Source organism: Nicotiana sylvestris, chromosome 2, assembly GCF_000393655.2.
Source record: "Nicotiana sylvestris chromosome 2, ASM39365v2, whole genome shotgun sequence".
NCBI classification, from domain to species: Eukaryota; Viridiplantae; Streptophyta; class Magnoliopsida; order Solanales; family Solanaceae; genus Nicotiana; species Nicotiana sylvestris.
In genome coordinates, this window is record NC_091058.1 from 155,800,503 (window position 1) to 155,813,453 (window position 12,951).

The window sequence follows — 12,951 nt, forward strand, 5'->3', positions numbered from 1 at the left end:
AGTAATATTTCTTTCCACTAATATTTGTTTTAAACTAGTATTTAATATGTTATTTTTAAGTATGTAAAGATTGATTTTATATTTATAGACAAAAAAAATAAAAAAAAAATAAAAAAATGTAGTCATTCTAGGATATTCATAAAATAAGAGAGGATTTCGCTAAAAAAATAATAATATAAACAATAAAAAAAATAATATAAACAATAAAAAAAAAATTTGTCGGGTCCTCCAATCTTATTTATTTTTATTTTTTTTTAAAAAAATACTTAGATTCTGGGATGGATCGTTTAGTAAATTTCACGGTCCTACCAAAAAGTATAACAACGTGTAGTCTTTAGGCGCGTATTTAATAAGGGTATTTTCTTAAACATGGGTGTGCATTTATGTAACCTAAATCCCAATCTTGGTGGAGTCAAAATGCGTCAACAAATCACGTGTACACTGATTGTGACGTGATTCGAGATGCGTTTTCACGATGTTGTAATTCTTGTATAAAATAATAATAATAACAATAATGATAAAAGCGGGTCAAAGTTAAATTTGAATATAAGTTCTTAATTGTTTTAAAAAAAATCAGATAAATAAGCCAAATATAATAGTTGAGCGACCGTGCTAGAACCACGGAATCCGGGAATGCCTAACACCTTCTCTCGGGTTAACAAAATTCCTTATCCGGATTTCTGATTCGCGGACTGTTAAACAGAGTCATTCTTTCCTCGATTCGGGATTCAACCGGTGACTTGGGACACCATAAATCTCCCTAGTGGCGACTCTGAAATAAATAAACAAATCCCGTTTCGATTGTCCTTTAATTGGAAAAAACTCCTTCACCCCTCGCGGGGCGGAAAAAGGAGGTGTGACAGCGTCATTACCTGCATCAATAGTGGCATGAGTGTTACCTGTTTGGGGGGCGTCCTGTTCGCCAGTGGTTGTCATAATGTCTATATGTGTAGTATCTCTGTTCTCCCTTGGGACAGGTTTATCGAGTATGTTGTTCAGAGTGCTTGTTAGCCACTCTTCCAGTAGTCTTTTTAATGCTGGTGGTACTTCCTCTATTGTTGATGTGGAGGCTCCCTTTTCGCGTGAAGCATTTACGCTCTCGCGGATGGGGGAGGGGGGAAGCACTCCGTCTGGGTGTAGCAATCGGTGTCGCGTTTTCATCGTTTTCCCTGCCACGTTGATTGTGTTCAAGATGTTGGTAGCATCACCTGCTATCGTTCTCAACCTCGCATCTCCTTTTCCTGCCATTGTTAGCAGTGCAAATGAGGAAGATAATGTTTTTTTGTGATCTAGAAAGAACTATAGTTTCAACTAGAGAACTCCCCACAGACGACGCCAAATTGTTTGAGCAAATAATTGCTAAAGTAATTAATAACAAACTAATGGAGTGAATCTCAGTTGAACTCAATAATTTCTAGATCAAATGGAACGAAATTCTACTATAATGAGAACGGTTTAGAAGCGTTAAGTGATATACTCGAGGCGTTAAGATTAGCAAAATATATAATAACCTGAAAATGCAATGAATGCAAGAAATGATAATGGTCAAAATATAAAGGGACTGTCACCCAATGATTGTGTGATTGGATGCCTCCTCTTTCTGATGACGTGAACGATATGCAACCGATATGAATGTGAAATCCAGAAATTTATGGATGAAAGTTAAACAACATGTGCTTGAGTAAAGTGAGTAAGACAATTCTTTCGTATATTCTTCTCTCATTTTTACAATGTGCTCTCTCTTCTTTCAAAGTGGCAGTCCCCTCTTGTTTACTAACTCCTCCTATTTATAAGGGACATTTTTTCAAAAAACCCTAAAAAAGTACAACATAAAGAATATCCAAAAGACATATTCCTCCCGTCTCTTTCTAAGTTTAGACTACCGTTACTATCTTATTTCGGCTGCCCGCTCTTGATTGTCGTCCTTTGTCACAACGACCGATGGTCGTTGTGTTGTGGTGACCTCGTTCCATGTCTTGCTTATCTGGTGTCGTGGTGGCCAAATTTGGACCCTTACAAGACCCGTACAAGAGCTTTTAATATTGCATAGATTCTTCTAAATAGATGCCAAATATATTCCTCAACTAAAAAAGAAAAGAAAAGAAAAGAAAAGAAAAGAAAACAAATAAAACCTACGCAATCAAACTCGACCCGTTTAGATCAAACTTGATCCATTGGCAGAGGACCCGGAAGTCTTTGCCCTAAGTTTTATCAGGTTCGCGGTACTTGGGTTTGTTTGATTTCTTCAGAGTGCGTCACAGTCGTCGTGGGTTCTACAAACTACAAGCTAGCCAACAGCATTACGTTTTTGGCAGACTAAGGAGAGAAAGATGAGTCGAAGCTTAGGCATACCGGTGAAGCTTCTACATGAGGCGACGGGTCATATAGTGACTGTAGAGATGAAGAGCGGTGAGGTTTACAGAGGAAGTATGGTGGAGTGCGAGGACAACTGGAATTGCCAGCTCGAACGCATCACTTACACTGCTAAAGTATGTCTTTCATACATACATAGTTCCTAATTCGTTTTGATCTTGTTTTAGTTTTTTTTTTTTTAATTAAACCCGATCACCCAGGTTCTCATCACCGGGAGTGTTTGGGGGGGGGGGGGGGGGTTGGCGAGACCCCTACCATGTCTATTCCCACAAAAAAAGATTACGTACAATGGAGGGGACATGGACCTTACCTCCTGAGAAAATGATCTTGTTTTAGTTTAACTTTTCGTTTATGCCTTTTTTATGTTTCTTATACTCTAAAACCCTAGTTTTTACAATCTCACGTGATTAACAGTATGTTCTATTTAGTTTCTGATTAGATAGATTTAATTTTATAAGGATTAAAAAATGACACCGAATTCACATGGAAAACTTAAATGTTTATCACTGTTTTTGGGTAGTTGAGTGCGAGGACTAATGGAATAGACAGCTCAAGAACACCAATGACAGTGCTAAAGTACGGTTTTTAACATACATTTTCCTGTTTCGTTGTCATTCACCTGTCTTAGTTTAGCTTTCTTATCAAATGCTGTGTTTTGCAACAATAACAGCAACAAACCCGTAATCTTGCAAAGTGGAGTCTGGGGAGGATAGTGTGTACGCAGACCTTACCCCTACCTTTAGAGAGACTGTTTTTGGTAGACCCTTGGCTCAGAAAAAGCATAGTCACAGTATAATCATTGTTATCAAAGGCGCGCTTAAAGCGTGCTTAAGCCCTGAAGCGAGGCTCAAAACATGTTAAGCGCTTCGCCTTGCTTAGCGGGCGCTTCAGGGTTCTCATCAAGGCTTTAAGACATACTTTTCCTTTCCAATGAGCGTAATCCTGAAGAGGCGACACTAAACAATTGATATTTCACTTTATTATAAATTTTCCTCAATCTCTATGTCCATGTATTGGGTATTCATGCTTATAGATATTACTCTTGGACTACACATACATATTTGAAGTTTTTCTCCATTTGCGCTTTTCTTCATTAAAGCCCACGCTTTATTTTCGATTTGCGCTTAAAGCCCCAATAGACCTTGGAGCTTTTTTGCGCTTTTCCCCTTTGATAACACTGAGTATAATTTAAAAGAAAAGACAGTAATGAAGAAGCCAAGCAAAATGCTGTGTTAACTGTTGTTGAAATTAAATTTTAGATCTTTTAATGGTCTGTGCAGTTGCTAATAATGTAAAAGTTATTTTAAGAGAAATACATGAAGGGGATTTGAATTCACACAAAAGTTTAGATGCTTAACCCTGGTAGTCTTAATCATCATTCTTTTCAGGATAGTCGGAATAGTTAAAATAAGAAACTAATTGAGCACCGAAAGTGTGTGATTGGTCAATGAAGTGTGTGCAAACTAGGGATGGCTAAGGGAGGGTGCTGGGTTCTTAAGGGGACTAGGTACGGGGGCGGTAGGGGGGTTCCTTAAGGGGACTTCGGTTACGAGGATTTAAGGATACAGGGTAAGGGTATTTTTCTTGGTATCGTACCAGTACCTCTACCGGTCCTCGGGGGTTACTTGGGGGTATTTTTAAAATTAAAATTTTAAAAAATTTTAAAAAATATTATATTTAAATACAAACAAACTCTAATGGATGAAAATTCAAGACTATGAAAAGCCTTTTGTTTTATTTAATGCAATGTAAACTATAGATTTCTAATATTTGTATTTCAACACTTGTAAAAATAAAATTACATATTTCTTTTGAACGATTTATGTAATTGTTAAATAAATTTTCGTCGTTCTTTGCCTGGAATTGGTAGCACTTGTCCTTCTGCGTCCTCGCCATCTCCAGTAGATAATATTTCGTTATATGCATCATCGTCTTCTTGAATTATTTCTGGAAGGCCAAAGTTTTTTCTGTCCGCTTTAATCCAATCTATGAATAAAATTGTAGTAAGCATAGACTTTAATATTCATTAATAGAGACAATACTGAACCCATCTGGCCATGACCCAACCAAGCATTATCCCAAAAACTTATCTCCATCCATCTGCCAGCTGAAACTATGTGCTGCTTGAAAAAATATCCCAATAAGACCTGATGCTCCTTTACTCGTCATATGTCTTTCATTGGAGTGGAGAAGCTCGTCATTTTACTTTCAATTGAGGGAAAGAGCAGCACCAGATTAGTATCCACATTTACCTTGTCAAAGGAGACAGCAAAAGGTTAACTACCATCTGGAGGTCCCATCTGTACGGCTCCGTCTCTACTTGGCCTTCAAAATTGTCATTTAGCTCTCGTAATAATTTTATGTAAAAGTGAAAATGTACATGCATATAGGATAGTTAATTTCCTTAGGTTGTTTCAAATGTAGCTAGTGTATAGTAAGATGCATATTGTTGGGGTTGTACTAATTAATTGCACTCTGGGTGCTATGCTATAATAATTTTTTCATTACATTTTCAACAAATTGTCACTAAGTTAGGAAATCAGACAAACTCACCCGAAGGTTCTGTCGCTCTGCTTTTGTTTGCATATTAAGTGGTTTCGATCACTTTCATCAGAAAGGTTGATTATTTTCTTGTTCCCAAATTATGAACTGGAGAAATCTATTCTGGTTAGCTAATGGAAGATGATTGGAGATTCGCAAGAGACATATTTTCATTTTCGTATACCAAACACCTTTACCAGTAACTACAATGTAAAAGGATAGAAAGACCACACCTTTTGTGATGAATGGAAATAGAAAATATTTCAATATAGTGATAAACCAAACAAACTCCTTGCTTCCAATGTCTAATTTTTTTAGCTTTCTGATGTTCTATTAGATCAAGTGTGTATTGCTGGTAGTAGAAGTGCTGCCCATGTTTTTGTTTCTCAAGTTCCCCCTTTGTTGGTTTCTTCACTTCCTTTTTTGTTGTAGGTGCAACTTACTATGCAGTGGATTAGCAGAACAGGGCAAAAACCAAGTTGGTCCTACACTGCTGCCCCTGTCCTTGATAAACTTTTTAAGGCGAAACACATAGATAGCCTCTTAAGTGTCACTAACGATCAGTTAAACACTTTTAACTTTTCTAGTGGCCACATAAACACCTCTTTATACCAAATGTATCTTTTAAACACCTTGTGCTGACATGGCAAATTAGTTGTGTCTCACTAATAATTGAGTGCATGAGGACTTTTTTTTAAGCTTAAATATATTTTATGTGTGGCCCACACCGTGTTTTCCTTTTTTATCCAAAATATTTCCACCTTCTCTCCCAAAGAATTCATCTCCACGAACGAATCTTCCTCACGCAAACACCAGTGACTCCTACTCTTTCTGCCGCCATTCTGCCACTTCAATTTTGACACAAAATACGTCAGCACTAATTCGTTGACCACCCATAAAAACTCTCACATTCCCACCTCTATAAACGGATGAACCTCAGGCCACAACTCCACCCGAAAACCCCATCCACACCCTCTGACATGAAAACTGGTTACAAATCCTTAGAATACTTTTGCTTTAAATTTCAGAATTTCATACTCTATTTGTTTATGAAGTGTTTCCTCTTGTTGATGATCGTTTTATTGGCCACTGGTTGTATTTGTAGAAGAAAAGGAGGGGGAGGAGTTTGGGTCTCTAGTGAGGAAGAAGAAGAAAAGGGGGGGGGGGTCAAGAATGTTTCATTCTGCCTAGCGATGGAGAGAAAAAGAGACGGGGGTGGGTGGAAAGAAGAAAAGGTGGTGGGGTTAGTTTTTATTGTTTTTTGGGTTTTTCAATTATAATATTTATTTTTTAATAGGTGTGAATTTATTGATTAATTACCTTATCAAAAAAAAAATAGGTGTCAATTTATTTTTCTAGTTTACATGTGTCGCTATGCCTTTGGTTTATTTGGTTGTAACCAATGTGAGTTTTATGCAGGTTATCTTGTGGACTCAAATGTTTACAAGGAACAATTCTAACTACTAGAAGTGTCTATCTATCACTTTGAAAGTTAAAGTGTTTAACTAATCGATGGTGACAACTTTAAGAGGCTATCTTTGTATTGTCATTGGGAAAAAAAAGAATCAATATGAATTAGATAAAGCATCCAAATCTTAGTCAATCTTTTAAAATAGGCGGAATACATACGGAGACACCTAAAGTTGGTACCATTTTTCATTTAGACACTTAAACACGGGCTAATACCTATTGAACACCTAAACTCCTTTAAAAGTGTACCAATTAGACACATTTAGCTGACACATCCAAAATATGAAACGCGTGCATTTTACACGCGGCCGACCTGGCAAAACAACCAATGAGACAATGGCGTGTCAATTTTTTATTCCAAATAATAAGGAAAAAAGAAGTACGAGGAAAAAGAAGAACAAAAAGCCGTCTTCCTCAACACCCCTCCCCCAAACCAAATCTCTTTTCTCTCTCCCGATATTTTCTTTCAATTTCTCTGTAAATTTTTCTTAAAGTCCTTAAAAATCAGTTGCCTCCGGTGTTAAAATGGGATTCTTGAGCAGAAATTGAGGAATATAATTGATATAGAAAAGATTTTGTACAATCACATCTGACCCAAAAGGAAACTCCATTAATGGTAAAAAACAAAATCTGGTGAAGCTCATATGCTGTTTGTTACCAATTAAGGCCCTTCGATTGCACCCACTAGCGATGCTTTCCAACTTAGTTGTCCTGATTTGCTTATTCTTCGGTTACATTAAAAATCTCACCCAAAATTTTCTGATTTACCGGTTTAAGCAAGCATTTCTATTATCATGCAACGAAAATTGCAGTTGATTATGATGCTGTTGGAGCTGAATGGAGATTGGAGAAACCAAATGAGATTTTTTGGAAGTTAACTTCTTGGTGGTGATGTTCTGGTGGAGAAGATGTGGGCTTGCTGCCAACCGTGAAAGTTTCCGGCAAGGTAGTCCTTTTCAAGGAAAACCAGAGTAAAAAGGAAAAAAACAAGAGAAAGCGACAGGAAAAAAAAAGAATTAATTTTTTTTAGTAGTGGACGCGCTCAAAGAGAGTGGAGAACACACATTTTGCCATGTCAGCTAAAGGTGTCTAATTGGTACACTTTTGAAGGAGTTTAAGTGTTCAATAGGTATTAGCCCGAGTTTAAGTGTCTAAATGAAAAATGGTGCCAACTTTAGGTGTCTCCGTATGTATTCCGCCTTTAAAATAAAGTGATGTTTTCAGTCCTTGCATTGACACTCCTAGGGTAGTTAATGATATGCCTTGGTATAGTGGAGAAGGTTTGCTATAGAAAAATAAGAAAGAAACTGATCTAGCGAAATACTAGGAAGTCTTGTTTTGCATCAACTGCTGCGTGTTTGGTGTTGGATGAACGATTCACCTCATAAGCTGCAATATTTGGTTCTTTCTCCAGTTACTCAGAGAAAAAGAAATTTAACATTTTTTTATAGATCTACAAGGGGTTTTTCTTCTAAAATATGACATTAGTTTCTAATTTTGATCAATGCAGGATGGACGGGTGTCACAACTGGAGCATGTTTTTATTAGAGGCAGTAAAGTCAGGTATACAGATTCCTTTTGCATGATTTTATGCTGTTTCCTGGTAAGAGCATATACTGAACTTGAATTTCTACCAGGTTCATGATAATCCCTGATATGCTTAAAAATGCCCCCATGTTCAAGCGTCTAGAAGCTAGAATTAAGGTAATTTGCTGTTGCATTTGTCTTTGGTTCGGTTTATCCTTGTTTTCTTTTAAGTGATTTGCTTATTTTTTATTTCACTTTTGAAGGGCAAAGGTACATCACTTGGTGTTGGACGGGGACGTGCTATTGCAATGCGAGCTAAAGTGAGTGTTGCTTCTATCTCTTCCTTCTACTTGCTTTTTCAGTTTGATGCCAACTACTAAGCAGAACTTTTGCTACATACAATTTCATGTATAATTTAGGCATATGCAGTAACTTTGTTTGACTTTGCAAAATGGTGGAGCCAATATGAAGTTTGTTTCAAAGAAAGGGAAAGATTTTTGGGGAAAAAAAGGGGATTGATTGATTTACTTCTCCTGTGTTCCTTAGTTTTGCTTCTTACAGGAAGTTTATCTTTTTTATCTGTAGCTTCATCCAATTTAAGAAAGCTGTCAACTGTCACTTGTGCTTCTTCCCCCCCTTATTTCACTAAAATATAACGTGCCCCTTGCTGGTTGCTCTAGGTTGTGAGTTGTATATTTTGATCCTTTACCCCAGAAGATTTTTGGGATTCTCTTTTGCGTGGAAGGGGAGTGGAGAGGATGTGATGAAGATTTGCTTTTTAACAAGAAAAAAGAGAGGATGATGTTATGAGGAATTTGTTGTGTTTTAGCTGGCTCAAGAATTGTAATTCTTCTACTGAAGAAATGTACCTGATTATAAACATCTTGTTTGCAGGCTCAGGCTGCAGGTCGTGGAGCAGCACCTGGTCGGGGTGTTGTGCCCCCTGTAAGAAGATGATTGCCCCATGTTGGATTTCATTTGATCAGGTCTTGAGTTCTTAAATTCATTGTATTGGCAGTATTAGTGACTTCCGCTCCTGCTCCCTTGTAATCTAAGAAGTAAGAACCATTCGATGTAGAATTTTTAACTCTGTGGTCTAGATGTGTCTTGCCCTAGAGAGAGCTGGAAAGTTGAGTGATCCTCAGATGGCCGCTATAATATGGATCGGTCCAGTTACTCATTGTTCAGTGATCCATGAGTGTTTGTTGTACCTCTGTTTAGTGCTGGATTATGATCTTTTGTAGTGTTTTAAAAGCAAATAGTCTCTTTTGGATAGATGGTAATATCTTCCAGAATATCCTCTACAATCTCTTAAATCCTTTCATTACTCTGTTGGTATATTTATTTCTGAGATGGACCATGGGAGCTGTACCTTGAGGGAATGTTGATGAGTGCTCTTCTTTGTGAGGTCAAGAAGTGAAGCCTGCAGACAATTATATTTTAGGACGAAACAGATTAAGGTTGAACCATTGGTGAATTACTTCTAGAACTCATTTTGCATCAAGAGATTCTGCTTCTGATTCGATTGGAATTTCATTTTATTAAGTCTTCCTAGTTGAGCAACATACCGTGTCGGCAGGGAAAACTTATACCTTGGTTTACGTTATCCTCAAACGTGTACTAGTAAATGTAAATTGTGGTTAGTTAAACAAAGAAACAGTAACTTATAAACCTGTTGTACTAAAAATTGGAGTTCCAATGCTTTTAATTTGGTTATAAGTGTGAATAATTAATAGTTTGGGGGGTTTTAGTGCGTTTTGCCATAATGGAACACAAAACTAATGATAGATTCCATTTCAAGAGATAAGAGCTACTACTAAACGAAATCTACCTGAGAGACTAAGAGCCCGTTTGGCCATGAATTTTTTTCATTTTTTAATTTTTTTTTCCAAATCAGTATTGGTCATAAAATTTTCAATTTTCACTTGAAGATGAATTTTGGATTTTTTCAAAAATATGAAAAACTCCAAAAAGTTGCATTTCAAAATTTTCACTCAAATTACTCACAAAAATTCAAAAACAATCCAAAATTATAATCACGTTCAAACACAACTCTAATATTCAAATACCATTTTCACTTAAAAAAAGTTTTCGCTTTTTTAGGAGTTTACAATTTTTATGTCCACCCACTAAGAAACTAACAAAGTACCTAATTCACTTTACATTAAACAATTTAGAGCTAAACTTTTTATGATAATAGATGATGTGAGAGATCATTGACTTACATGTGAACCTTTGTCCCCACGCCAATCAAACTTTGTCTTCAACTATGTCTTTAATTCGTCTGGGAGTAGAAAAAGTAAGATTTAGAAATGCACTCATATAGGTCTTATAAGAATGTGCTCATGAAAAGATTGTCTTCAACACAGTGCAGGCCTCAGGGGTGGACCTAAGTGGTGAGAAGTGGGTTCAATTGAACCCGCTTCGTTAAAAAATAATACTGTATATATGTATAAATTATGGCTAAAGCAAGGTAAATTTTGTATAAAAATTATTTTTGAACCCACTTATACGGCTTATACCGCTTATGTTAGTTATTGACTTCTTCGACTGAACTCGCTTGCACAAAATCCTAGGTTCGCCACTGGCAGGCCTCATAGCCACTAATAATTAATCAGATCCAAAGAATACTTTATAACACCATTGAAACTAACTGATCTCTTTTCTGATAATGATCAAGTCGGATTTGTTCTTGGTTGGTAACTAGAGGGTCAAAACTCGAAACTACTGTAAAAGAATAAGAAGTTTGTCAATGAATAGCAAAATAATTGAAAGATGGACTATCTTGTCGTAATTAGAAAACAAAAACAGCTCAATTGTGTAGGTCAAAATATTATGGGAATATATCTTTTGTTAAATACTCCACGATGTATAGCTGCTACTCTCCTTTCTTCCCATTGTTCCCACAGTTTGGACGATCTATGTATGTTGGAAATTTGATGTGTGGTTAAGGCTTAAGCCGAGGATCCAGTACACTACTAATCTATGTATGTTGGAAATTTGATGTGTGGTTAAGGCTTAAGCCGAGGATCCAGTACACTGTAATATATTACGTTGGAAATGCACATTTTAAACAAGATATCTCTTTAATATAGGGTAAGGGCCATGGACCCAGAGACAGACCTATGACTTATGTTGTCATGGCCCAAGGGCAGACCTATGACTTATGTTGAGGGGTCACCGGACCCCGTAAATTTTGGCAGAAATCTTGTATATATATATGTATATCTTGAAAATGGTTAATTTAAATCATTTGACATCGTTAACGCTAAAAGACTTTAGGAGGCACTAATTGAACAAAATATTATGCCCTCGTCGCATTAAATTCCTGGATCTGCCTCTGCACGGACCCGAGGGAGCTCAGGGGTTAGGGGTGGAGGCAGGGGCGGACCCACATTGATTCAAGCGGGTTCAATTGAACCCGCTTCGCAAAAAAAAAAATCATTATTTTATGTGGAAAATATTTTCTTAAACAACACAATATCGGATAAGTATATTGAGTTGAACCCACTTGACAGAAACAATAGTTGGTCGAGTTGGTTCAAGTGGGTCTAGGAGTAGGTGAGGTCTGGAGTTCGAATCTAGACTCTTACAGTTCGATACTTTCCAGCTCTTTATTTTGCCAAAAGCATATTATAGTATAATTCATTTGAACTGTTCTACTTACCTCCTCATTTGTGATGACCCTAAATGAAATTTTCATGTTTCGAGGCCTTAAAAACCTCTCTTAGAATCACCTCGATTTGTGTGCGCATTCTGGGCGCGTAGCCGGAAAGCCTAAATGTATAAATTTGTGAAAAATGATAAATTTTGACTATAAAATGAATTAATTTGATTTCGGTCAACGTTTTGGGTAAACGGACCCGGACCCATAATTTGACGGCCCCGGAGGGTCCGTAGGAAAATATGGGACTTGGGCGTATTTCCGGAATCGAATTCCGAGGTCCCAAGCCCGAGAAATGAATTTTTTAAAGAAAATTATTTTCTAAAATTGTTTAAAGGTTTTGGAAATGAATTTTGATTAGAACATGTTGGTATCGGGCCCGTATTTTGGTTCCGGTGCCCGGTACAGGTCTTATATATGATTTAAGATAATTCTGTGAAGTTTGGTAAGAAACGGAATCCGTTTGACGTGATTCGGACCTTAAATGAAAATTTGATGTTTAAAGGAGTTTTGAGAAATTTCATTGATCTTGAGGTCTAATTCGATGTTCATGATGTTATTTTGGTGATTTGAGTACACGAGTAGGTCCATATGATGTCTTTGAGTTAGTATGCACACTTAGTTTGGAGTTCCGACAGCTCGGGTGAGTTTCGGGTAGGTTCCGGGATGTCTTAGGCTTAAAAACATAGTTGTTGCAGGTTCAGAGAACTGGAAGGCCTCTGAATAAATCAGTGCGGTCCGTACAAAATGGAGTGCTACCGCGGAGGGGCATGTACGGCCGCACTGGATTTTGTGCGGACCGCGGTGAGGGCTCTACGGCCGCATTGGGTTTTTGTGCGGTTTGCGGTGAAGAAATATTTCACTGGTCCGACTTCGGAAGCCTATATCTTTTGATCTACAAGGAATTTTGAAATGATTCTAAAACAAAAATTGTAGCCCTTTGTGTCTAGTTTCTAGAAGTTAAAGAAATCACAATTTGGACATCTGTAGAAAAAGTTATGGTCAAAATACTAAAGCATGTCACTGCAGTCCACATAGAGTGCTGTGCGACCGCAGTTGATTTTGTGCGGTCCGCACCGGGAATCTGAGAGTAGTATATTTAAACGGGATTTTCAGTTAATTTTCATTTTTCAAAACCCCAAAAACATAAGAGACGATTTTTCAAACAACCTTTCTTCTCCAAAACATTGGTAAGCGATTTCTAACTAGTTTTCTTCAATCAATAACATCTTTTCACATGATTTCAACTCAAAAACCAATGATTTTCACGGGGGAAATTGGGTGTTTTGGGTAGAACCTAGGTTTTTAAAAAATTGGGGAATTGGACCTCGATTTGAGGTCCGATTTTAAAACAAATTATATATTTGGGTTCGTGG

At 37.1% G+C, this 12,951-nt stretch overlaps 1 protein-coding gene across 3 annotated transcripts; it reads left to right on the top strand.

The window, feature by feature from the left end:
• The first annotated feature begins 2,071 nt into the window (after positions 1 to 2,071).
• On the top strand, positions 2,072 to 9,206 carry LOC104213599 (small nuclear ribonucleoprotein SmD3b-like). 3 transcript variants are annotated; one of them, XM_009763130.2, is made up of 5 exons: positions 2,072 to 2,489; positions 7,895 to 7,947; positions 8,022 to 8,088; positions 8,175 to 8,231; positions 8,806 to 9,206. In XM_009763130.2, the coding sequence occupies exons 1-5, from the start codon at positions 2,331 to 2,333 to the stop codon at positions 8,866 to 8,868; spliced, it is 399 nt and encodes a 132-aa protein (XP_009761432.1). In that variant the 5' UTR covers positions 2,072 to 2,330; the 3' UTR covers positions 8,869 to 9,206. The 3 variants fall into 3 exon arrangements, with proteins under 3 accessions (XP_009761432.1, XP_070024376.1, XP_070024377.1); XM_070168275.1 differs by lacking the exon at positions 2,072 to 2,489 and adding an exon at positions 7,366 to 7,797; XM_070168276.1 differs by lacking the exon at positions 2,072 to 2,489 and adding an exon at positions 7,368 to 7,785.
• Positions 9,207 to 12,951: the final 3,745 nt, after the last annotated feature.

Bases quoted from the DNA above. Each gene is read 5' to 3' on its own strand.
- LOC104213599 (XM_009763130.2), top strand. From the start codon at position 2,331: ATGAGTCGAAGCTTAGGCATACCGGTGAAGCTTCTACATGAGGCGACG. The intron at 7,948-8,021 runs GTATACAGATTC...AATTTCTACCAG, and splicing joins ATTAGAGGCAGTAAAGTCAG to GTTCATGATAATCCCTGATA. The intron at 8,089-8,174 runs GTAATTTGCTGT...TCACTTTTGAAG, and splicing joins GTCTAGAAGCTAGAATTAAG to GGCAAAGGTACATCACTTGG.